Consider the following 25,817-nt stretch of genomic DNA (forward strand, 5'->3'; position numbering starts at 1 on the left):
ATAGCTTTGTACTGATATACAGGGGAGAATGCTGCTACGCACGCTTCATGTCGGTTTCAACATAACTGCCAGGCATTCTAGAGCGAGGGTAGACATACCTGGCATTCCTGCTATCGTTTGATCCATCATAACCTGAAACTAGAATTAATGTGGGCCACTCGTGCTGGCACGGGGACAAGTTTCAGTGTGGCTTGCTTGTCCTTATCTGGAACCGTGTCAACACTCTCTCTCGCCACGCCTTCCCAAAGGCCAAAAGATGGAATGAATTATTGGGAGCGGGAAAAGGGGGGCGTAAGGATGAATGGAGTGAATGAGTGAAGAAGTGAGGGAAGGAAACGGAGAGGGGAAAAGTGAGTTAAGTAAGGAGAGGTGTGTCAGCAGAAACCACGCATGGAAAGAGAGTCGACATGAAGAAAGAAAAGGAAGAAAGAAAGATCCTTCTGAGGAGTAGCCCGGGGGGGACAATGGAGGGAAGGTGAGGAAGGAGTGAAATAATGAAGGAAGCAGGGAATCCCCCTTGGTTTGTGGCAATAAAAGAGTAGCGCGGCCCTCCAGCAGATTAAATATGAACGGGACAAAACAAAACGAGGGCTTTGAGACCCTCCGAGTCCTGGCCATTCTTCTGGCCGCAGTAGCCTAGCAACCGCTGCTTGACCAGTCCATTGTGCAAACGTATGTTAAGCTTTTATCCCTCATTAGCAACATTCCTCCCCGTGGGCCAGGATTTTACAGATTAGGGGGAATGCACAAAAGAGATCGGACAAATCTCGCTGACTTCCAACATATTACTTTACTAGCTAATCATTGATCAAATAGCTGCATGTTTGTCTGTGTGGAGCGTGTGTACACGGCAAAATTGATAAATGGCAGGCCAGATGGCTGAGTGAAGGTTGGAGGATGTTAGGGGTCTGCCCGAGCTATGAGTGCAAGTGTTGAGTGTCCTGATTTGCCCTTAGAAGGTATAGTGTAGTACTGTAACCTGGGCGGTGGGGTGATGTATTCAGATGACATTATATATGTAATTATATACACTGGAAGAACGTTTAGAGAAATTGTTGGGGCGGGGGGGGATCTCTTTACCTCCTTGATACAGACAGATGTGCACTGGTGGATATAACAACTTCTCTACGCTGCATTGTTCCAGAGGTTTTGCGGGGGAAACAAACCTTCACACTGCAGGGTGCGGTGTGTGTGTTTGTGTTTGATTGAGAAAGGGGGAGTCTGTGAACACATTGCTTTAGCCTAAAGTAAACACTCGTGGCTTCTTTCAGTCAGTCATTGTTTAGATAAGGCCTATAGTGACTACAGATGTTCAGACTGATGGCCATAAGACAATCACCTATCGCCTGTCTACAACTATTTGTGGCTCTGTTGCGATCAACTACTGACTAACCTTGAAATGTGTTGCAGAGATGCATGCTTGTTTAGGATCAATTGTTGGCTAGCAGTTCAGATTTGAGCTTCCAATATAATCACAATAGAAAGCAAAATGCCATGAAAGAACACCACAAATGTTTCCATCTTAACCCATTCAATCCGGGAACGCATCTGTCATTTTAGATTTCTTTGGCTATTAAGAAATAGCAGATTACAAGCTCATAACGCTGCACCGAGTGCAGCGCTATGATTTTTTAACTCAAATCTTTGCTTCTGGGGGTCCCTGGAACAAAATATTTTGAGATGGGGGTCCGCGGCCAAACACATCATTTTGGGGGTCCTTGACATGAAAAAGTTTGAGCACCACTGACATAGCAACGTAGGTTTTTCAGAAAACTGCCTCAGGTCTTAATGGGTTAACATCGTAGTCGGCAGGCAACGTTTTCCAATTAACGCAGGCTATATGATAAGGGCTGCAGTGAGGAAGTTCATTCTACTGTGCTGAGAAGACGCTCAATCATCTTACCTTCCCCCACAAGTTTTAAATTCCCTCTTTCTCCAGTCTCCAATCAAAAGTCTATGACATCTGGTCACAATGAAGTGACAGGACAAACACTGTGACTGTGTGTCTTAGCAGAACTCCATGTGTACATACATGGAGGGCATTTGTTTAGCAGACAGACAACTGATTTGCTTAAACAGCCTTAAGCCTTTGTATTGCTTGCTGAAAATTAGCAGATTTTCAACCAGTTGAAAATCCAATGAGCAACACTGTCTTACAATGAATGAATGAACGAAGTATAAATTATGAGGAAACCTGCAACCAACCAACCTGCTCATCGGGAGCAGTTAGGGGTTCGGTGTCTTGCTCAAGGTCAATACAACAATAGGGGAAGCCGGGGACCCAACCGGGAACATTCCGGTTCCCAAGCAGCCGCTTTACGTCCAGAGCCATAGGCCCAGGTCAGGTATTAACTAAAACACCAGCCTCTTTTTGCCAAATGTTCACCCATTTTGGCTGGATGTTGGCATATTAGAAGATTATTTTGTGAGAAACTAGGCATAGTTTCTCACAAAATAATGGTATATAGTTAGCATATGGACACAAGACGTACGCACACACATTTTTCTAAGTACAATTTTAGACTCAAACATAGGGCTGCATATTCTCGGTCAAAATCATATTGTACACGTTATTTTGTAGGGGCACAATACAGTGATATTGACTAGTTAAAGGAGGAGTTCACCCAAAAAATTACTTATTTTCTATCAATTACACACCCCATGAAGCCTTGATTTCATGGATTTATTTTTGTTTTTGTGGCATTCCTAAGACAATAATTTGATGACTGTGTGTATTTCCGGTAGGAGACACAAATAATCTACTTTGTGTCTCCTACCGGATACATTAGCCGGTAAGAGACGGGAATCAAATTATTAGCTTAGGAATGCGACAAAAACAAAAAAGAATCCATGGATTCAAGGCTTCATAGGGTGTGCAATTGATAGAAAATAAGTCATTTTTTGGGTGAACTCCTCCTTTAATAGTAGTTGACAGTGTGTTGTTCTTTTCACTTAAAAATAGGACCAATCAATATTGATCCAGTTTAGATAAGTTATTTACAGCATAATAATAATATTATTTCGCCCCGCGAAGGAAATTCGGTTTCAGCTCAACCCAACAGATCGCTGCCCACCACAGGTGCGGAGCAGTTAGGGGTTAGGTATCTTGCTCAAATCAAGTACACTTCGACCAGTCATATCTGGAATCCAACCTGGGAAAACTGGGGACTGCGGTTCCCCAGGCAGGCTCTCTCACCATTCGGCTATGCCGTCCCCATATCATAAACATGTTCAGTTATATGAAGTAATTGACAGCATGTTCAGTTATGCTGGTATATGTTTGAAATGTCACTTATGTGTCATATGGGTGCCTTATACTCTTCATATAATATATAAAATGTTTTTTTATGTAAATCAATCAGGTAGTTGATTTACATAATAGAATCCAGAATAAATCTTTTGACATATCGTGTTGCCTTGTTATCAGCCATGAGAGCCACACATGTAGGCTATTTGGTTATAGTATAAACTGAAATAATCCCTGCTTTGTACGTTTCCTTTAATATACGTTCTGCTAAGAGCTGTAGCATTTACCATAAAGATACATTTACCATGACGAATTAAACCCCAGCTCCAGTACGGCAATACCATTTATTGCATGACGACTTGCAATTTTAAGCCAAAGGCAACTTTGCCAGATATGCCTATTGCCTATACTAATTTTCTGGTCCAATACATATTCCATTCTGATATTTTATTTTGTTATTTGACGATAAGCTTGTTGACTAAACCAAGGCACATATAGCACATACATACAACATCTGATAACGTCTAAAATGTGCATTTCTGTGTGCAAATCTTTTTAAAGCTGTAACGTTATAGGCTAAGTGATATTAAACCCTCAGATTGTTTGAGAGATGTCCTGGAGACTCCCATTAAAATGTCTCAATCTGATAATCAGTGCAGGAATGAAGCATGTGTATCTAATGCACACATTCCCTCACTTACGCTTGATATTTACTTAGTTTTGCGTTGATGTCGCGCACCAAAAATAGCCGATCTACAAGCTCACAAGCTATTGCACTGTGACGGCCTTGTGAGCTTGTAGATCTGCTACTAGGAACGAATGAAGACTTACTACCACCACAGATAAACAGACAGCATAGCATCAGATCCACTTTCCAAGTGGCCCCAGGCTGATAAGATAGATCAGTGGCTACAGAGGAAGAGATACTGTGGTAAGACTCATGTTACACACACACACACACACACACACACACACACACACACAGTAGTGGTAGTCAGTAAGAGTAGGTACATGACTCACACTCAGTACTTCAACAAGGCACGTTCATCCATAATTCAGACTAGTAAATGACTAAAGCCTGCTAGGCAGACCTGGCTTCACTGTCACAAACAACTAAAGGATGTAGGCTTGTTCACCTGACCAAGTTGATTAAAAAAAAGCCCAACACAGATTGGGAATTGGGAAAAGACAAATGGAGCCCATCAAGAATTTCTTTAAACCAAGGCAGAATGACCACATAATATTAGTCTCGTTCCGCAATAGATTAATGCTACTACACACACAGCCACTCCAGAGAATCATCTCTAATCTTGCTGTAACTAAGCCTACACTCAACTTTTATCTGTCCTTCAATTCTAGCCTATGACCTACTCTGTCCACTCTCGTCAGCATTTGGTTGGTCAAGGCACATGGCCTGATAATGTGGTCTGAAAATGTGTGTGTGTGTGTGTGTGTGTGTGTGTGTGTGTGTGTGTGTGTGTGTGTGTGTGTGTGTGTGTGTGTGTGTGTGTGTGTGTGTGTGTGTGTGTGTGTTAAATCAGAGCCTTTGTTTGAACAACATTGCAGGGGGGGGGGTGAGCTGGGAAAGAAGGTAGGGTGTGTGTGTGTGTGTGTGTGTGTGTGTGTGTGTGTGTGTGTGTGTGTGTGTGTGTGTGTGTGTGTGTGTGTGTGTGTGTGTGTGTGTGTGTGTGTGTTACAAGAAGAGGGGGGGCAGGCGGTGGGACTCAGCTGAGCAAACTCTGACCTTATTTCACATCCTCTCAAGGGTCTCCCCCTCCACTTCATACTCACAGACCTTTCTCACACACACCTCTCAAACTCCATCTTGCTTATACATCCCTGCTCCCTCTCCCAACTCGCAAGTTGTGGCAAGACTAACAGTTTGGGGCTTAAGAAAACTATTAACTCGGCATGTGAGCCGACTTGGTTGTGTGCATTTTCTGCACCACTGCTCAGTCTCTAATGATAAGTCTGCGCTCTACTTTTTGTCTATACCCCTAAATAAACTCCTAAGTCCTCACAAAAAGTTGGAAACTTATTTCTCCCCTTCAGTAATACCAATTGGTATTGTATTTTATTATTTTTGTATTGTTGATTAGTCACCTTTACAACGAGGAATAACAAACTAATGGGCAACACAGCTAAACGTGTGGGCAGCCCCCCCAAATAAGTTGCCAAACTCCCCCAATATGCTTCTGTTGGTAATCGCTCTCGTTTTGAGCGGCCTGCCAGCACAGATCTACTGGGAGGTTGTGTGCCAGTCACAGGTCACAGACTGGCACCTGAGCATGGTGTCCTGCAACTTTGACATCCGTCTGTGATAACGTTGTGCAGATTTTGCCTGTAAATCTATGGAAGAAAGCCTATGGTTCCTCAGTGAAGCAAGGGTGAGGAACCGGTCTTCTTGGGAGTTTTGTCTTCCTTTGACTTCACTAGTCTCACGGAACTTGGTCCCAAGTTTGGAAATGGTACCAGGGCTGACACTAATGGAACACCAGCTTCCACTTGCCCTATTGCACGGGCCTATATACTGAAGGGACAAACGTGGCATCTTTCCATGGGGGCAGTGTTGCCACTTGGAGCATACACAAACTCAACAAAGTTGCAGGACCCATGTTCAGGTGCCAGTCACACACCTGTGACTGGCACACAACTGCCAGCAGCAGGTGTGTGCTGGCAGGTCGCTCAAAACTAGAGCGATTACCAACAGTTGCTCATTCTAGCCATCAGCTCTAGCGAATGGCTCCTGGTTCCTTTTGCCAAATCTGAACTGGGAAAGACTGCTTTCAGCATTGGTGCACCTGGTTCTTGGAACTTCTTGCAAAAAAGATCTTAAACTAAATACCCTAGCATCTATTGGCCATTTTGGGAATCTACTTAATAACATTGTCTTTCTTTGTTGTTCTTATGTTATTTATATGTGTAATCTCTGCAACGTTGTAAATAAGGGTCTCCCACAATGATCTCTCCGAGAATTTAAAAAAAAGGTTGAATGAAAAATTCCATGATTGTACGATCCTTACAAGTTATACCTTGTTGTAAAGGTGACTAATCAACGATAAACATACCAATAGCAATTACCAATTGGTATTGTTGAAAGGAAGAAATAATCGACCGAGGTTACGTTTCCGAACTTTTTGAGAGGAGTTTATATAAAGAACATCCTATGATGTCTGTTGAACACAACATCAACAGATTTTTCCTTGCTGCAAAGTTATCTGAATAGATGGAGTATGTGTCTCTGGCTGGGTGAGATTAAACCACTATTTCTGGTAATACCTCCCCCCATACAGGTCAAAATTTCAAACACAAAAGTCAAAACACCACTAGGAGCAACAGGTGGATGATAATATTGTTTTGCTCTGTTTTACAACATGTCACACCAGCATTTTGCTGCTTGTACCTGCATGAGTGAGTGACACATACATTTTATTTGTAGAAATCTTGGAAAAAAAATAACCAGATTCTATTTTCCAAGATGTCTCACTCAATAACTCTCTCACACACACAGGACACCTTACTGTTGCTAGACTTCAGGTCGCGGTGAATAATCGGCACCACGGCCTCTTCGTGTAGGTAGTGCATCCCTCTGGCGATCTGAACGGCCCAGTTGACCAGTATGTGTGGCGGGATCCTCCTACCGGTCAACGCCCGGTTCAGGGTGCCGCCGCGGGCGTACTCCATGACCAGGCACAGGTTGGGCTCCTCCAAACACACTCCTTCCAACTTGATAATGTTGGGGTGTTGCAGCATGGAGAAAAGTTTCGCTTCTTGCTTAACACTGTCGGCGGTGGCCGTTATGTCCTCGTCCGGGTCTTGTCGTGCCGCCTTCACGGCCACCTCTTGCTCCTTCCACGTCCCCCGGTAGACTTTACCAAATCCACCGACGCCTATGATCTCCTCCAGAACCAGATCTCTGAAAACGATTTGGACCACCGGGAGGACGCGCTCCCCATCCCCCGCCGAGCCCCCCGCGGCGGGGAGCCGATAGATAGCGGGCTGGTATGTCACGTAGTTGGAGGGGAAAATCCCCACCCGGTGGTTTATTTTACCGGTCCACCAACCTTCGTCCCCAGATATGGCAGCGTCCTTGGACAGGACCTCCACCACGTCTCCTCGCCGCAGGCTCAGCTCGTCCTCCCCGCTGGCCTCGTAGTCGTAGGCGGCGGTCCAGAGGGAGCGGGTGGAACACAGCGGGGCAGAGTGCGCCCATGCCCGGGCTACGGGGGAGTCCGTCCAGGCGTGCTCCCCCGTCCCTGCCCCGCCGTCCGCCAGCCGCCCTTCACCGTTCGGGAAAGCGGCGGCGGCCTGAGAGACATCCATTTCTCGGTGGCTGTAGTCGCACCATAGGGTGCTCAGCTCCAGAGTCCAGTGACCTAAGTTAAGACTCAAAATGGTGAAAAATACCTCACTGAACTGTTCATTATTTTTGAGTCACATCTGCGGAGCTGTAGGGCACTACAGGGTGCAGTTCCCCTGTGTGGCCCAGGCCGAGGTCAACCCCGTGGTCCAAAGTCCTGAGAGGCAAGAGTGAGAGTCTGAAACGGTGGATCCACGTCGCCACTGTGTGTGTGTGTGTGTGTGTGTGTGGGGGGGGTCAACCACTAGCTGCTGGCCAAAGTTAGCCCATACATGTCAGCCAATGTCATTGCCATCGTGCGCGCCAGCGACTATAGAGAAACATCAGTGAAAACAAAATAATTAAAACAAAAATAGTACAAATGTATCTGTAGATATAAATGATATGAAAAGTGGTGCATAGTTTTAACAGCGAAAGCAAACGTTTGAAGCTAGCGTTAGCTCTCCGCCGACGGACGGACGGGGCTACAGAGTTGTCGCAGGTGCCGCAGTAAGAAGAGAGAGAGAGGTGCACCTGCACCGTCCATTCACACCCAATGAAGAGGGGCTTCCAGCCGGCGAAACTCTCCCAAACCACGCCAAACTAACTCAATAAATGGCCGTCTTTCTAGGAGTGTGTTTTCACAGCTCGCTCGGTGGACCTTCCTTTCCGTTTTGACCGCATTCCGTACTTTGTTTGCAGCGAGCTTGGTGGAGCTATAGCTACAGGCTATAGCCTAGCCTCGGTCAGCCTGGGAGAAGAAGTATGGCACTGGAAAAGTTGTTGCTCCACCAACTTCTTCTTCGAGTGGTGAATTCTTCACGAGCTGACTGGCTCTCTGCCGAGTGGGAACGGTTATAAACCCATTCAACATCTTGGGTTGAGAAAAATGCATCTAATAGAGCGATAGCAAGATCATTTCGTCAACTTTAATCACCAAACAACCCCCTCTCTCTCTCAGTCACAACGCCATCGTCACCACACACAGCACAGACTTGTCGTCGGACGCAGAGAAGCGGAGCCTGGGAACTCAGCCTGGTCCTGTGACATGGGGTGTTTATTTTTGCCTTTAATTTGGCATGTGTCCTATTGAAATGTACCTTCAAGGCACATTTTTCAAATTAAAGAAAATGTTACTGTCAGTTAGTTATTATTATTATTAATGCACAAAAATGAATTTCACCCACTGTTTTACACATGTCTATGATGTAAACACGTGATGTGACAAAAAAGATTCTGATTCAGATTGTTCTGATTATTCTGATTATTATTGTTGTTATTATTATTATTATTATTATTATTATTGTTATTATTATTATTATTATTATTATTATTATTATTATTATTATTATTATTATTATTATTATTACCACCACCATTATTTATTTCCTACTACGAAGAGGGCCTTGGAATTAATAATATTACTTCTTCTGCTGCTACTATTACTACTACTAGCCTACTGGTAGTAGTAGTAGTAGCAGTAATAAAACACATTTCTATATTCAAGATTCAATTACCTAGATCATATCATATGTACTCCGAGGCTTTACTGCACTTGATAAACTTTAAACTATACTGATCAATGAAATTGTCAAAAGTATCTTATGATAAAACGGTGTACTAATACGGGAGAGGACCGCCTTACATTTATTGTTCAAGGAAAAACTGTTACCCTATGTGGTCCTGGGACGCTGTTGGTGTGTCTATGGTGGCCGCTGATTGGTTCTTCTGCCCCATGTGAAACATCCTCTGAGGAGGGAGGAGCCTCCAATGGAATGCGGTGAGGAGAGCGCGCCTTCAGGAATATTATGGAAATTGTACAGCTTATCCTGGGTGCGTTCGGAAATACAGCACTGAGCGCACTGGCCAATACAAACTAATAGGCGAGTGCGCTCCGGTGTGCAATATCCGAACGCACCCCATAATAACACGCACACTACTTTCTCAGTGGTAGAAAAAGTATTCACATGTTTTACTTAAGTAAAAGTATCAATACTGCAATGTAGAAATACCCTGTTTAACAAGTAAAAGTCCGGAATTCAGAATTGACTTGAGTAAAAATACCAACGTATTGGTATCGAAACGTACTTCAAGTACCAAAAGTAGAAAGTACTCATTATGCAGAATGTCCCATTTCACAAGTTTTCAAATGTATTAAAATAATTTGAAAATAGCAGATCTACAAGCTCACAAGTCACAATGTGAGCTTGTAGATCGGCTATTTTCAAATGGCCGAAATGTATATCAGGCTGAAGTGGTTAATGTATGTTTTGTAATAAAATCTAAATCAGTAAAAGTACAATATTTTCCTTTGAGATGTAGTGGAGTAGAAGTAAAATAGGCCTATTGAAAATGTGAAATACTCCAGTGAATTAAAAATACCTAAAGTACTTGAGTAAATGTACTAAGTTACTCTACACCACTGCTCTCTCTCTCTCTCTCTCTCTCTCTCTCTCTCTCTCTCTCTCTCTCTCTCTCTCTCTCTCTCTCTCTCTCTCTCTCTCTCTCTCTCGTCTCTGCCTCGATATCTCTCTCAATTTATTTTCAGTGCGCTTTTTTGTACAATTGCCAGATTCCGAATTTATAAGTGGATACATTGTACATCAAATTTTAAGTAAATGGCCCGTCTCTCATCTCTCTCCCTCGCACACAATGTGGACAAGCAAGCACCAAATGTATAATTTGACCACATAATGACATCACACACATGATGAATTGAATATAGGATACACAATGGAAACAATACTTTTTTGTGTTATCCTTTTAGCCTTAATGTCTGACAGGCTATACCTGCTGTTTACATAATACAAAAAACACAAATAGAGTGGATGACATCCACTACTATTTGACAATAAAATAGGCCTATAAGTAATCACCTTATAACCCATGTTTTTTTCTACCTGCAATGTACGTAGGATGCGTAATTATTCACCATCACCAGGTAGAAAAGGGACCAGGATTGAGCTGGGGGGGGGGTAAAGGGGGCGGAGCTGCGCATCTGTAGAGACAGCGAGAGAGAGAGAGAGAGAGACACACACACGCACGCACACGCACACATACACGCACAGGCAGACAGACAGACAGAGAGAGAGAGAGAGAGAGAGAGAGAGAGAGAGAGAGAGAGAGAGAGAGAGGAGAATAGGACAACAAGATGAGGACCACGGCAGCAATGGACGATTTGACATTGGTGTGGAAGAAAATCAGACGGCAGGACAACAACACCTAAAAGCGGCGACAGAATGACGATGGAGACGGTTTAGTTCGCCCCAACATGGAGGCTCAGCAGCCTATGCGCTAGGGAGGGAGGGACACCGTTCCATTGTACTGTAAGCCTGCCTTGCATCAGCATCCATCCATCCATCCGTCCGTCGCAGCTGAGCTGACAGAAGAGATGGGGTCCCAGGTTGTGCAGACGCTGCGCCAGGGGGTCTGGGCATCACTGACCGGGGGCTGGTACCACGACCCGGACCAGAATAAATTCAACAACTCCTGCCACCTTTATCTGTGGATCTTTCTGTTAATGCTGCCCCTGTCCCTCCATCTGGTGAGTATTTACGGAACGTAAAAGGCCGCGGAGGGGGTGTGTGAGTAATACCAAAACGCTCGCCCCAAAACACAGTCGCCCCGGGGCAAATCCCGGCGACCTCGGAACTGTCGTCACCAGGTATTCCTAAACGTATACCTCAGCGAAACTATGCCTAAACCTAACCTTATTCATAAACATAACCTCAGTAAAACTATGCTTAGCCCTAAATGTATTTCTAACCTTATCCTCAGTTAAACAAATACATCAATACAAGAACCGCCGGGGGGGGTGAGCGGTCCGTGAAAAAATGGGGGCGAGTGTGGTTTGGGGCGAGCATTCCGGTTACCGTGAGGATAGCTACAGTACATGGCGTTTCATACCAATCATGTCATTGGCGATGGATGAATAGCTACTGTCTCCGATAAGCGTCGGATGACAAGACCTATAACAGTTGAATTAACCCGTCATTGTCTCGTAGACGGGTGGTATAAAGAGGCTACAACAGTACAGGGCAGTAAAATGCATTGTCGCAGTATTTCCCCGCATGCAGTTATGGAACGCATGGCTGCTCTGTGGAGTCAAGGCGTGCTTCATAGGATGGTGGACAAAGATAAACACAGCAGCATTATGCAGTCATGCCAAGATCAAACTTACGACTTACGCCAAAGCAATTAGGTCTAATCAAATCAGAATTGTATAATTAGTGATGGGTATTGTGCAGTGGTGTAAAGTAACTAAGTACAATTTACACAAGTAGGCTACTAACTAATTTACACAAGTACTATGTACAATTTTGAGGTATTTTTATTTTACTGGAGTATTTCCAATTTCAGTACTTTTACTACTCCACTACATCTCAGAGGCAAATATTGTACATATACTCCACTACAATTATTTGAAAACGTTTTAGTTACTATTTACTTTGTAGATTTTGATTATTATTACAAAACATACATTACCCACTTCAGCCCTATATACATTTACAAGCTCTACAAGCTCACAATACATCGCGATGCGACGTACTGTGAGCTTGTAGGTCTGCTATATTCAAAAGTTTTGTATACATTTTATACATTTGAAAACTTGTGAAATGGGGCATTCTGCACAATGAGTACTTTTACTTTTGTACTAAGTATATTTTGATACCAATACTTTTGTACTTTTACTCAAGTACATTTTGAATTCCGGTCTTTTATTACTATTACTATTACTAGTATTTCTACATTGCATTACATTGATACTTTTACTTAAGTAAAAAATGTGAGTACTTTTTCACCACTGCATAGTGTGCCCTAATTATGACAAGTTAGGTTATGTTGCAACACCACCTAGAATGAACTGGACATTAATTATTTTGTCAGTGTTTTAATAGTCAACACCACTGGGACACAAACACCAAAGTGACCGCCTGTATTTTTGTGCTATTCATTGCAGAAGTCAGATGAGTGTTTGCCTCACTAATACTATCCTAAAATAATAGTGGTACTGTACAGAGGCACACTGACCTATTTCATTGAGATTAGATAGTTTTTTTTCTGTGACAGATTATGACTCACTGACTTCGTCATTCTGCATGTTCTCTTTTTTATCTAATAGAACAGACCCATATAAGGTATTTTCACCGCCGTTATACACAATAATAATTAATATACAATGCAAGTCTCCTCCTCTTAGACAACTGTTTAAGGTCAAGTGAGGGAGAAAGCAATTCACCTGCCACTTTAAAACTCACTGCCCACTGTATTAAGGTGAGATAAGATGAGAGATGAGTTCTTCTTTGCTCTGATGGGCAGACAAGATAATAATAATAATAGTAATAATAATAATAACATTATCATTATTATTATTAGTACTAGGCCAATATGCCGCTGGGAACGTTTTCCGCTGGGAACGCAATAACGCATGCCCTTCCAGTTATGCAATACCCCTTGTACCCATTGTCAGAGTACCTGTTGTACCCGTTGTTAGAGTACTTCAGAATCAGCATTATTGTCACATCACAGATTTACGAGGTGTAAAGAACGGGTGCAGTATTCATTCTTATAGCACTTTGCGGCCAATCAGTACTATGATGACATCAGGGAGCTCCATACATGGGCATGAAATGGACACAGACAGACAGACAGACAGACAGACAGACAGACAGACAGACAGACAGATACAGAGGTCCCCACAGGCATAAAAGGTACTCAGAGAGACAGACACGCACACAGACAGACAGATACCAAGATTTTTTGATTTTTGGTTGTGGACAATTGCAGTCCGACTGACTTCCCACTCGGTACAACACGCCCTGGCATCCATGGTGATACAGAAGTACACGCACGCACGCACGTGCGCGCGCGCACGCACACACACGTGCACACAGATTCCATGCATTTATAGATAAGAATAATAGTAAACATGATGTTCTTAATGCTTCTCAAAACAGGGCAAATAAAACAGACATACATGGAGATTAGCACAGATAAAAATATGACAATGCCGTGACATAAAAATATGGTTTCAGATGTGATTTAAAAGATGACACTGTCATTGCTAGCCATAGATCCAGGCAGGGTGTTCCAAAGCCTGTGGTAGGTGAGGCGAGTTTTAGGAACAAAGAGGGCCATATCTGAGGATCTAAGGCAGCACTCGGAGCCTGGCCTTGCAGCCTTGCAGGGCTTTAAAAGTCATCAGTAAAATCTTAAAATCAATTCTGAAACTCACAGGCAACCAATGAAGAGAAGCTACGTTAGTCCCAAAATAGCACTCTCTTCCAGGATAGGTGAGAAGGTGGGAGGGGAAAAAAATGATACACATTCCGCTTTGAAGATGACAGCTCTTATCGTTCAATGCATCTCCCATGAAGCAATACAAAAACAAGCAATATCAAAAGTGGTTGCTTGTGAATGTGTTTGTATAAATGTGCATTGGCCGCAATATGTTTGACAGCAAATGTAATCTTTAGATTACAAATACATTTTTACAGCGTGGCTCTGCAAGAGGGTAGCCACGCCGTCTATGAGAGGGTGTGTGTGTGTGTGTGTGTGTGTGTGTGTGTGTGTGTGTGTGTGTGTGTGTGTGTGTGTGTGTGGGTGTGTGGGTGTGTGTGTGTGTGTGTGTGTGTGTGTGTGTGTGTGTGTGTGTGTGTGTGTGTGTGTGTGTGTGTGTGTGTGTCTTGCGTCTTGTGTCTCGCAAACCACTGGACCAATCAGCGTCAAAATGTGTATGCATGCTTCCAGTAGGCTACCCAAGTACCTCCACTAATTTTGTCACACAAGTTTTATATGTTTTAAATATTTAACCTTAATTTCATAATGGAAGTTAAAGGGGCCCTGATCTGTCTGAAACCAAATCTGGAGTCATACAGTACGTCATTGATATGGCACATAGATGAATGACGTCATAGATGACACTGATGTCACAGGTTGGCCACATGAAGTCTGATAGAGTTCCCATGTGAATACAGAGATCCACATGGTTAGATTTTTAATTCTCTCTCTCTCTCTCTCTCTCTCTCTCTCTCTCTCTCTCTCTCTCTCTCTCTCTCTCTCTCTCTCTCTCTCTCTCTCTCTCTCTCTCTCTCTCTCTCTCTCTCTCTCTCTCTCAGGCCCTGCCCCCCACCACCATGGCACTGAGCATCTACTGTACCTCTATCACTGTCTTCTTCATCCTCATCAAGCTGGCCAACTACCGGCTGCACCTGATGTTCGACCAGGGAGAGGCTGTGGTCCGTAGCAGCCTATCAGACCTGAGCAAGGCCCCTGAGAAGAAGAGCAATGCTTCTGACCCTTGCCTGTCCGCCGGCATCAGGTAAGAACCATGCGCAACCACATGTACTGTACTGCTCATCCAAAGGGGAAAGCCCTTTGGCCATAAGGAGATATTAGGCTTCTGGGCTACAGGAAGGACTGCTGCATGCATACCTGTGTCACCACCTATCACGCTCTATCTCAGGGCCTAAAATGGATGGAGGTGGGACAATCTCAGTTCAAGTCAGTTCCCATGAGGAGTGTTGGCGGCTGTGGATCAGGAGGCGGAGTTGTCATTTGGGAATCGGAAAGGTTCCCGGTTCAACGCCTCCCCCAATGTTTTGCACGGCAGAAGACTAGAAGAGTTCTAAATAAATGCAGCCTATTTACCTTTTAAGGTGGCTTTGTGCCAGGATGAGAGTGAATTACTTAGTGTAGTCCTCACTCAGGTTGAACACAAGTTCATGGAAGAAGCTCTGGGCTGTGCCCAGAGGTGGTATAGTGGAGCATGTGCTCCTTCATTTCTCCTGTGCCTCCCCATGCAGTGCTGTCTCCCTTTCAGCCTTCCTGCTAATCCATCTTGGTAATCAGTGTGTGAAGCACAGTGAACTGCCTGCTCCTCCTGGTTTGAGCCCATAGATATGGTAAGCTCCCATGGCCCAGTATGGATCTGTGCGGGGGACTATGCAGAGAGATAAGTGATTCAACACACTGGTATGTTTGTTCCCGGTGCCAAGAGCGGCTTTCTTGGCAGATCTTTCATGAAAATATGCCCATGCAAGATGGAGGGCAAAGGGGTAATCCCTGATTACCTGAATGTATTCATGATGTTTCTGCATTCAGACCCTATGTCTGCTGTTGGAATAATGCCATCAAGCTCTTGTTGAGTGTAACCTTAAGTTTTATCTCCCTGTCAGTGTGTCGTTCGTTGAGGTTTTTTTTATGTTAATTTTTTTACTCCCAATTTAGTTGTTGCCAATTCCCCAGATTTGTATTGTCATTGTCACTGCTAAACCCTACTGTTTGATCTTGGGGAGGGTGTAGACAACCACGAGTCTCCTCCAATGCACATGGGGTCGCCAGCCGCTTCTTTTCACCTGACAGAGGGGAGTTTCACCGGAAGGGCATAACACGTGCATATAGGAACATGTTGTCCATGTAATTTTTGCTCCCTGCTGAAAAGGCCAACCTGTATGAGCCGCTAGTACAGCAACAGAGAATCCCCTCCCCTGCCGTCTTCCCACACGAACAACATACCCAATTGTGTTTACTGGAAACCTGGCCAAACCGGAGGAATCAAACCCCAGTCTCCACAGTGGTGGAGAATTCTGAATGATGAAAAAAAAAATTAATTAACACAGAAAGACTGTCTTCGGCCTGGACTGCTCTCTTCTTTGTGATGCCATGCCACAAGCAAAATTGAGAGATTTTCTGTTTTATTCTCTTCTCCATGGTTCAGGCTGGCTGTTGATTTGGTATTCCAAAGGTCTCTGGCCTGGTATGCGATAAATGGTGTTCATCGTTCATCATGCACAGACTCCTCTAGAATGCAATAAATTTTTTTAAGTGCTTCATCCCTTTTTCATGTTTCTCTCTTTCTTCTCTCTCTCTCTCTCTCTCTCTCTCTCTCTCTCTCTCTCTCTCTCTCTCTCTTACTCTCTCTCTCTCTCTCACTATCTCTCACCTTGCTTCCTTTTGCATTCAACACAGGAAGAGCAGCACGGTCCCAGACAGTGTTGCCATGACGATGTTGGCTCGTAACCGGCCCAGTCCAGTGATCCAGGTTACCGTGAAACAGACGGAAACCGACCAGGGGCTGATCGGAGTGGTGAGTAGAAAGCAAACCAAAATTGAATGAAAGACAGGTTCATCAGAATCAGAAACACTTTTGTTTTCCAAAGACGATGATCATGCACAGAAATTACATCTGCATAGTGCTGTGACAACAGAGCAAGAGACAATTGCGCAATTAAGTCAAGACTACCCACATATTGCATGGACATTGTAGAACATTGAGTGAAAGATGGTCTCTGCTTCAACACAAACATGATAATATTTGTTTATTTGATTGTGGTCATTATGCATATCTGTCTCTGATTTGTCTTCATTTAGGAGTGTCCAAAAACAGATGAGTTGAAGACTACAGAAGGTAATTCTGTCCTCTCATATGTTTGCATAAAAAAGGTGTCATGGTCCACAGTTGAAAAGCAGATAGAGGATTGTCCCTTTTTAAATGTTAGCACTAGCTTATCGACAGTGCCACAGTTTTACCTAGGAGGAGCTTCCAGTGATCAAGGCTTGTTTTGTTCAACAGGAATCAGGAATATGCAGTGATAGTGTTCACGTCATAACTGAGAAGTTATGAGACACTCATACCATAAAACAAGCGCAAAATATAAATTGTAAACAGCAAGCTCAGAGGTATGGTCATAAATCAAGTTGAATATAAAAGTGGCACTGTAAAATGACCTGTAATAAAAATGAGGAATTTGGAGTGGTGTGGGCAAATCTCTCTGGGTATAACCCACAGTAGTTGAATGTCTGTCCCATGGTAGTTTTGCTAGCTGTTTCCTCAAACTCATACTAGATTTGACCTGATTTTAATCGGCAGCAGAGGAACCTTGCATCTTGAATGTTGCTATTATTTTTCACATTTGCAGACATTTATTTATGCATGTATTTATTTTATTATTATTTTCCCCCAAGAACTTGGTGACAAGTCTAGTCAGTGAAAACCTTCTGTGTAGCACATTGTTTTGTTCTGCTTCCCTAATGCACAGGAGAAATAATCTGACAATGTAGATTGAGCACTTCCCATTCTGCTAACACATCACGGTTACAAATATGCTCAGACAAGCACCCATCAGCTATAGCAGCCAAACAGCTTGAATGCCTGTCAGCCTGTTAGCCAGCCAGCCAGCCAGCCAGCCAGCCAGCCAGCCAGCCCGAACACCCAGGCAGCCAGAACAGCCAGAACAGCCAGACAGCCAGAACAGCCTGACAGTCAGCCAGCCAGCCAGATAGCCAGACCAGTCGAGTGCTTCCAGTAAATCTATGACCTCATGCACCGGTGATTTGTCAAAGCACGGTCAGCTAATGGAAGGAGCTGATGTCCCAGTCACTGTAGTGCAGTGCATCAGATGGATGCATAATGTATCAACATGCTCTTCCGTAGTGGAGTTTGTGGCCTGATGTGACATACAGAGGAGTTGGTGATTCATTTTATTGCGCTGGGGAGATTTTTGTGATGAATATACCTTTGTATCAAAATATGAAACTATTTCTAAGAGAGGAATGTGAAACCATAGCTAATATGGGTAAAGAGGAATTATTAAATCAATCAAATATTATGCACGTTAGTATGAGCCCACTTTCCAATCTGTTCTAGGGGAGCATGAGAATGCCACGGAGGAGAAACAGGCAGAGGAAGATCTCCACCTCAACCAAGAGTTCTCGCCGGAGGACGGAGACCTCTCCAGCCCCAACCCAGACCAGGCCGCTCCGCTGCTGCAGGCCCAGCAGAGGCCTTCGTCTCGGGCCGGGGGAGAGGAGCCGAGGCCTGGATCGGCGGCGGGGACGGGAAAAAAAGATGTTGTTGAGAGGACTCGAAGTGGGTCCGGGGGTGGGAGAGAAGACATGTGCGTCCAGAGCTCTTTAACAGGTCCTGACAGGCAGCAGGACAGGAGAACTGAGAAGGACTCACAACAGGAGAGATCACCTGAGAAAGATGCCGCGGACAGGGAGGTGGCAGACGAGGGTCTGCCTCTATCCAAGGGGAGCGAAGGGGAGAGTGGGGAGGAGAGTGACGGGGAGAAGGAGCCCTCAGACCCCAACAACAACTCACTGGAGAACCCCCAGGAATACCAAGACAACCCACCCCAGCCTCTTACGCAGGTAGAATATACAGTATATTGGATGTACAAGTAGAAGCGAGGAGTGCATTGCAGAAGTCGTCCTTTTTTTGCACTCTAGTTGGGAGTTTGCACCCCATACCATTTATATACGATTAGAGATTAGAGCTAGCCAAGAAATTGATGTATCTTAGGCTGCTAAGGCCTATTTGGCTACTACCGTGGGTTGATCTTTAAGTTGATTAATGCCTGATAATACTATGGCTACTGTAGAAATCGGCCTATTAGGACATCCATGCATCTCAGCACATATGGAACATACCATAAAATAAAATATAAAAGAAAAAAAAGGGATTTATTTTAGATTTGATTATTAATAGTCTCACATAGCCAGATCATCTTAGATCTCCGCTTACTGATTGGCAGGTGGAGTCTCTGATCATGTGACTACACAAGACTAGATTATAAATAGCCATTACTGCCACTGACTCTTATTTTCGACTGTTAATATACATATAATTGCAGGCTCAGTTAGAAGAAGAGACCTACTGCTCTGATGAGATTGCGGTAGTCCTGGTCGACAACTCTGGTCCTGGGCCGATGATGACTCGCCTAGATGACAACGACACAGTGAAGATCATCATCACCATGAGCTGTGACCCTCTGACCGCCTCTCAGCTGGAGGAGAGTGTCAAGCAGAGTCTCCTGGAGAATGCACAGGTAGGACTTGAGGGTTGCTCTCACACACACCCACCACTTTGTATGTGTGTACTGTATGTTGGGACCCCCATCGAAAAGAAGATGGTACGTCTCAAGGGGTTTATCCTAATGTGAACAATTGATACATATTTCAACGTTTTATGTTTTTTTCCCCGTAAATTAATGCCCTACTTCGTCATACAAGAGTGTCATGCAAAAGTAGTGAAAATAGCCGATCTACAAGTTCACAAAGCGTCCCATCACTATGAGTTGTGAGCTTGTAGATCGGCTATTTTCTTTACTTATAAAAAAATGTCAAAAGTGAAAGAGAAATTGTCTGTCTGTGGGTTTTATAAATATTTGACCAATGAAAAATATGAACGAGGTCTTTTGACTAAATAATAACTACATTGGATCCATTGGAACACAGGTTATTTTTCCATTTGGTTATTTTTCCATTTCCTGAAAAGTAACGGTTTTGGACATACAGGTTTCTGTACGACATGCAGCGACGATATGTGAAAGCGACATGGCGGTGAGTGTGATCAGGATGTATGTGTGTCCCGGCAGGCTCAGATGGGGGCTGGAGAATGTCACATCAAGATCCCCGTCATTACCTTCGACTCCCCCGAGGATGAGAAAGAGGAGCCAGAGGCCGCAGAGGAGCAGGTGGAGGGCGAGCAGGGGGCCGTGTCAGAGGACGACCCCACCCCAAAACAGACCGAGCAGAATGAAGACCCCCAGTTACGCGGGGAGACGAACAGTTCCGAGTCAACCACGCTCGAGTGTCCCGACCTGGAGAATACGGAACACTTCAGCACACAGCTGACCAATGACAATACCTCGTCGGGCATCGACGTCCACTCTCACCCCGACGACTCAGATCCGCCTGATCTCGACTCGGAGGGTTTGCTGCGATTGCCGCCGGCGTCGTGCCGCTACGGGCCAGGCGGCCGGACTCACATACGAGGGCTCAGCATGGACAGTGGGAAGGACGCTGTCCTACTGTCGGACCGCTCCCACAACACAGTATGTCAGCACTGTAGCTCATAGATTTGTGGTTTGATTTACCTTTTGAGGAGAAATTAAGAAAATATGTTTGTCTGCAACTGTCTGACAACCCATCTCCATCCATCCATCCATCTATTCATCCATCAACCATTTATCCATAATCTGTCTGTCTGTCTGTCTGTCTGTCTGTCTGTCTGTCTGTCTGTCTGTCTGTCTGTCTGTCTGTCTGTCTGTCTGTCTGTCTGTCTGTCTGTCTGTCTGTCTGTCTGTCTGTCTGTCTGTCTGTCTGTCTGTCTGTCTGTCTGTCTGTCTGTCTGTCTGTCTGTCTGTCCATCCACCAGACAACCATGACTAGTTCCAAGTCAGACCTGGAGGCCAAGGAGGGGCAGATACCCAACGAGTCCAGCTTCCTGGAGTTTGTGTCTCTGCTCGGCTCACTCAGCACCAGAGCGGCAGGGGCCAGTACACAGGAAGAGGAGGAGCCAGAGAGCAAAGGGGAAGCGGGAGCTGGAGAGGAAGGTGAGTGACAGACAGCAGCTGGGAGGTCAGTGATGGAGACCAAAGAGTCAACTTCAGCTCCATTTCATTTAACCCATTAAAACCTTAGGCAGATTCTACAAATGTCCTCTAAATCCTAACAGTTTTCTGAAACGCTTAAGTTGCTATAATATCAAACCTTTTCATGTCAAAGACCCCCAAAATTATATGTATTTGGCCGCGGACCCCCATCTCAAAATATTTAGTTCCAGGGACCCCCAGAAGCAAAGATTTGAGTTACCGGTACTTAATGTTCGATATATTCAAAGATTTGCAAAAATGTTCATGATTTTTCAAAGATAGCAGATCTACAAGCTCATGAGCTTGTATATCTACTATTTTTGAATAGCCAAAGTATAAAATAATGGTTAAAGTGGTTCAAATCTAAAATGACTTTCCGGTCTTAATGGGTTAAATTCTATAGCTAATGGTGAATGTGTTGCAGAGTTAGAACCAAAACTGTTATAACTTTATCATCGTTCCCAGAGGAGCTGAGCTCGCGCTCCCCAAGACACGATGAGGCAATTACTGACACAAACACGGATAGTCAGCCTGGGAGACCCAACCCGCCCAACAGCCTGGCTACTGACACACTGCAGAGCATACCTCCCACACGCATCCCTATAGTCTCCCCCGACAGGTATGTATGGGCCAGATCCAAGAGGCATGTTGCAGCCCAGGTCAGGGTTCCAGTGTTTTATACTGTCTTCTATTGTGTCTTTTTCCTCTATAGCCCACAGACAGACAGAGAGAAGGACCCCGACTATGACTCCTTACCCTCACAGACCTCTCAGTCGGAGAGCTCCATGCTTCAGGTCATCTGCAGGCCAGAGGCCACCAACAAAGAAGACGCTTACACCTTCCACACCGTACACAGTGAGTCACTAATGTAGGCTGTTGGCAAATGTGGGTAAAAAGCACAGCACGTTTTTTGTTATTGTTGTTTTTCTCAGTGCTTTGATCACTGATGGTAAAAATAAATCCGCAATAGAGCACCGAAGTCCTGACGTCACTCGTTCATCCCCAGGTTTGCGGAAGTAATTTCTCTATGGAGAATAACATTGGGTCATCTTAGAATCGTCTCATATAAGAATTGTGGTCCAAAAATAAACACAGCGTGTCGGCGTTATTGTCAGGGAGGAGGTTCTGTATAGTTTATGATAGTCAGTCACTTATATTTGATACAGTCTGTTTCTGGCGAAAATGTAACTAATTTGGCGGAAGTAACATTAGCGTTTTCTCACCGTCAGTTGATGCTTCATATCCATAAGAGTCAACCCGCCGTGGTCATTTGTTTATTTTTGGAACACAGTTCTTATTTGACGAGATATTAAATACGTCTATGGGATTCAGAACGGGGGTGGAAAACTGCGAACCAGGTAGACAAACAAAGGATGTGTAAATGACGTCAGACTTCGACGGTCTATAGCCTTACATATTGACTAAACCGCTCAACGGCTGACTCAGGCCTGTGGCGTTTGTCTGTAATGGATGTTACGTGTTGTGCTCTTGTGTCGCCAGGAGACCGGCCACGTAAGCTGTATGCAGAGAGAGCTCTCAACCTGCCCCTCGGAGCTGAACTCATCACAGGCAACATGTGGTACTGATGTTCTGGGGTTCCTTGTTATGTCTCTGGCCTTTGAATACTGAGCCCTCAGCCCTCATTATTCCATTTACTTCACTTATCTTCATGCTCTGTCAATAAGGTTTGTTCCATGTGTTTACCTAACCTGTGTGCCTGTGTGCGTGCGTGCGTGCGTGTGTGCTCGCGTGCGTGTGTCTCCCCAGTGACTTGCTGTCAACTTCGTCCAACTCAGAGTGTCAGGAAGGAGGCCTGGCAGGAGGTCACTCTGACTGTCCCTTCCAGCGACGTATCATCCCTGCTCACAGACTCCGCCCGCGCAGGACACACCCTGAGATCTTCCAGGTACAGTATAATATAGACCTAAAATGATCCGCTTCTCCTGTTCTCTACTGCTCTGTCTCATCCCATTCTCTATTGATTCCTCTCCTCTCCTCTCCTCTCCTCTCCTCTCCTCTCCTCTCCTCTCCTCTCCTCTCCTCTCCTCTCCTCTCCTCTCCTCTCCTCTCCTCTCCTCTCCTCTCCCTCTCCTCTCCTCTCCTCTCCTCTCCTCTCCTCTCCTCTCCTCTCCTCTCCTCTCCTCTCCTCTCCTCTCCTCTCCTCTCCTCTCCTCTCCTCTCCTCCCTCTTCGATCTACAGCCTATATTCTATTCCATTGTATTCCATTCGCCCCCCGACTCCAGACTGTAAACCATTAGTCTTTTGTGACAGCAGTGTAGAGCCAAGCAAGGCCAAATGCTTGATGTGAATTTGTCTTGCTCTTTCTCCAGCTAACCGAGACTAACCGTGTCTACCAAGCCATGACTCAGTTCTGCAGTCCTTCAGTAGTGGTGCTGAGGACTGCTACTCTTTACTTGTAGTGTACTGTATGTAAGCTAGCAGGGGAGAAACCACTGCTTACATACTGAACATCAGGGGTCTTCAACGTTTTTTAAGGCCAAGGACCCCCTAGCTGAGAGAGAGATGAAGCAGGGACCCTCTATATATTGTATAAAATTGTCTTGCAGATTAAATTCTTTATTTATTTTTCTTGGTCTGCTCTTTTGTCCCTCTACACCAAACCTCGTTGTCAAAGATAGCAGATCTACAAGCTCACAACGCCTCGCAGCGTGAGGCGTTGTGAGCTTGTAGATCTGCTGTTTTTGACCAAAGTTCTCCCCATAAAAGGGATGCTAGGGTTCAAGTGGTTAATGTAAAACATGTCACACAAAGATTTGGCGGCCCCCCTGTAGTAACTCTGAGGACCCCCTAGGGGTCCCGGACCCCCTGTTGAAGACCCCCGCTGTACATAAAGTGTTGTATCTAAAACTCCTGGGTAATGCCTCTCCAATAATTTGCTTATCACATGTGCCTTATTTAGTAACACAGACCACAAGAAAAAAAACATTTGATCAATGCAGCAACCATGTATTTTCCACAGCGAGGTCATTCACATCACGGTTCAGCGTGCAGTGTGGCACTTTAACTGATTAGCTTCTGCCTTATCAACCCTTGGGCAGAACAGTTATCATCCTCTCTGTCATTTTGTCACTCCCCTCACCCAGAAGTATGTGATATAAAGTCATGATTTAAATGTGTACGTACGGCTGTGTGTTTTGGCCAGGAGGAGGACTCTATGGATGAGTCGTCAGAGACTTCGACGCAGGAGAAACCGACGAGGAAGCTCTACTACAAGCTAAAACTGTTTCCTGGGAAATGGATTAACATCCTGTACGACCGACTCACCCTGCTCGCCCTTTTGGACAGGTAATACCTGCAGCTGTTTTCGCCTTCTAGGACAGTTGATAGTCAAGCCCACAAACTCACTGTTGTTCACAGTGACCTTTTACACGCCTATCAATGACAGGTCATATTATGGTCTTATGTCCTACGTCTGGCTCCGTCCTTTAAAATGTTTTTGTTATCGCTTTAAACCCAATTTACACTCAACATTAAAAAGGTATATGGAACGAGCCTCCTGTCCTCCACAGGGAAATCCAATTATTATAGAACAGTGCATTACAAACTCCTCAACCATCACCATGTTTGGTGATCAAAAACCTTTGACTCAGAACTGCCCTCTAGTGGATGTATTGCTTAACAGCCATGCAAACGTAAAGGAGGCATGGAAGTATGTGAGCAGTTATGGTTGCATTGTTTGAAACATTTCCTGGCTGAAAACGCTCGCCTTAAAATGCTTCCAAACGCCCCAGTTGAAAATATTTCAGCTCTCAGCAGATAAAAATGCCACACGTGAGAGTTGCAAAATAAACTCTCAGCGCCTCGTCAGACTGCTGGGGTTTCCAAAACCGCAGAGCTCCCAATGAAAACAAATCAAAACATACACTGTGCTCAAGAAAAAAAATCTTGGTGGATACGTCCCCTAACACCTAACAGCTCTCCCCGAGCACTCATCATGACAATCTGAGCAGCCATCAGCGGAGTGAAGCTGAAACTGAATCCTACCCCCCTTGGATTAACAAAGACCCCCCCCCCATGAGTTGTGCATTCTTCTCTACACTGCATTTATTTGTATTGTGTTTTGGGGACCGCCTTGTACTGTTGCCTGCACAGTCGCGTAACGAGGCAACAGTAGGCCCCGACACGAGGTGGTCACAGCGGGCCCTCATGAGCGTGCACGTGCATGCGCGTTCGTGACGGGTTTGTGACGGATTTCGGGTACATAAACAACGGTTTTGTAACAACTACTTAACAATTACAATGTTAAGGGCCCACCCAGGTTTATTTTTTAATTCATACATTTTTTTTTAAATATAATTTTTTATTTTATTTTATTTTCTGGGTGGGGAGGTGCCCCTAACGTCATGGGCCCCAACGCAACCGCGTTGTCTGCGTGACGGTAGTGACGCCCCTGTGCCTGCATGACCCTTTCCATTGTCCTTCATCTCTATTCTGTCATCCGTTTTGATAAGTGACTGAATCATTTGATGCCTATATCTGCTTGCTTTGTAGAGCAGACACTAAGCATCTGTCTGTGGACTACACTGTAAAATCTGTGTTGATTTATCCATTGTAACTCTGAGACAAATGTGTTCCATTTGTACACTCTCAGAGTTAAATTAACTGTGTACCTAATGAGCTCGTTTTGCGCTGTGTCGTTTAGGAACCATGATGTTCTGGAGAACTTGGTGGCCGTCTTCATGGCCTTCCTGGTTTCCTTCTTGGGCTTCCTGCTTCTCAACCACGGCTGCTTCAAAGACTACTGGGTCTTCCACATCTGTCTGGTCATCGCTAGCTGCCAGTACTCCTTGCTGAAGGTAAGCAAGTGCTGTACATTAGAAGTCGCAGCAT

The 25,817-nt window shown here is 44.7% G+C and overlaps 2 protein-coding genes across 5 annotated transcripts in view; one reads left to right on the forward strand and one right to left on the reverse strand.

Moving 5' to 3' along the window:
- map3k21 (mitogen-activated protein kinase kinase kinase 21) overlaps nucleotides 1-8,558 on the reverse strand; it is a 36,531-nt gene extending 27,973 nt beyond the window's left edge. For all 4 annotated transcript variants that reach the window (XR_013934482.1, XR_013934483.1, XM_080450333.1 and 1 more), the window contains exon 1: nucleotides 6,769-8,558. Coding sequence is in view for 2 of the 4 variants with exons in the window: in XM_080450333.1 (XP_080306459.1) it covers nucleotides 6,769-7,570 (802 nt within the window). In the remaining 2 variants the exon portion in view is untranslated. The remainder of the gene's footprint in view (nucleotides 1-6,768) is intronic.
- Nucleotides 8,559-10,822: 2,264 nt separating this feature from the next.
- pcnx2 (pecanex 2) overlaps nucleotides 10,823-25,817 on the forward strand; it is a 40,773-nt gene continuing 25,778 nt past the window's right edge. Inside the window, exons 1-14 of the mRNA XM_080450329.1 lie at nucleotides 10,823-11,130; nucleotides 14,705-14,907; nucleotides 16,557-16,674; nucleotides 16,959-16,995; nucleotides 18,235-18,740; nucleotides 19,223-19,417; nucleotides 19,967-20,425; nucleotides 20,749-20,926; nucleotides 21,431-21,584; nucleotides 21,678-21,820; nucleotides 22,466-22,544; nucleotides 22,733-22,871; nucleotides 24,130-24,272; nucleotides 25,630-25,783. Coding sequence (XP_080306455.1) covers nucleotides 10,978-11,130; nucleotides 14,705-14,907; nucleotides 16,557-16,674; nucleotides 16,959-16,995; nucleotides 18,235-18,740; nucleotides 19,223-19,417; nucleotides 19,967-20,425; nucleotides 20,749-20,926; nucleotides 21,431-21,584; nucleotides 21,678-21,820; nucleotides 22,466-22,544; nucleotides 22,733-22,871; nucleotides 24,130-24,272; nucleotides 25,630-25,783 — 2,661 coding nt within the window. The 5' untranslated portion in view covers nucleotides 10,823-10,977. The remainder of the gene's footprint in view (nucleotides 11,131-14,704; nucleotides 14,908-16,556; nucleotides 16,675-16,958; nucleotides 16,996-18,234; nucleotides 18,741-19,222; nucleotides 19,418-19,966; nucleotides 20,426-20,748; nucleotides 20,927-21,430; nucleotides 21,585-21,677; nucleotides 21,821-22,465; nucleotides 22,545-22,732; nucleotides 22,872-24,129; nucleotides 24,273-25,629; nucleotides 25,784-25,817) is intronic.

The sequence above is a fragment of the Gymnoscopelus braueri genome, assembly GCF_963280865.1.
Source record: "Gymnoscopelus braueri genome assembly, chromosome: 14".
NCBI lineage: Eukaryota > Metazoa > Chordata > Actinopteri > Myctophiformes > Myctophidae > Gymnoscopelus > Gymnoscopelus braueri.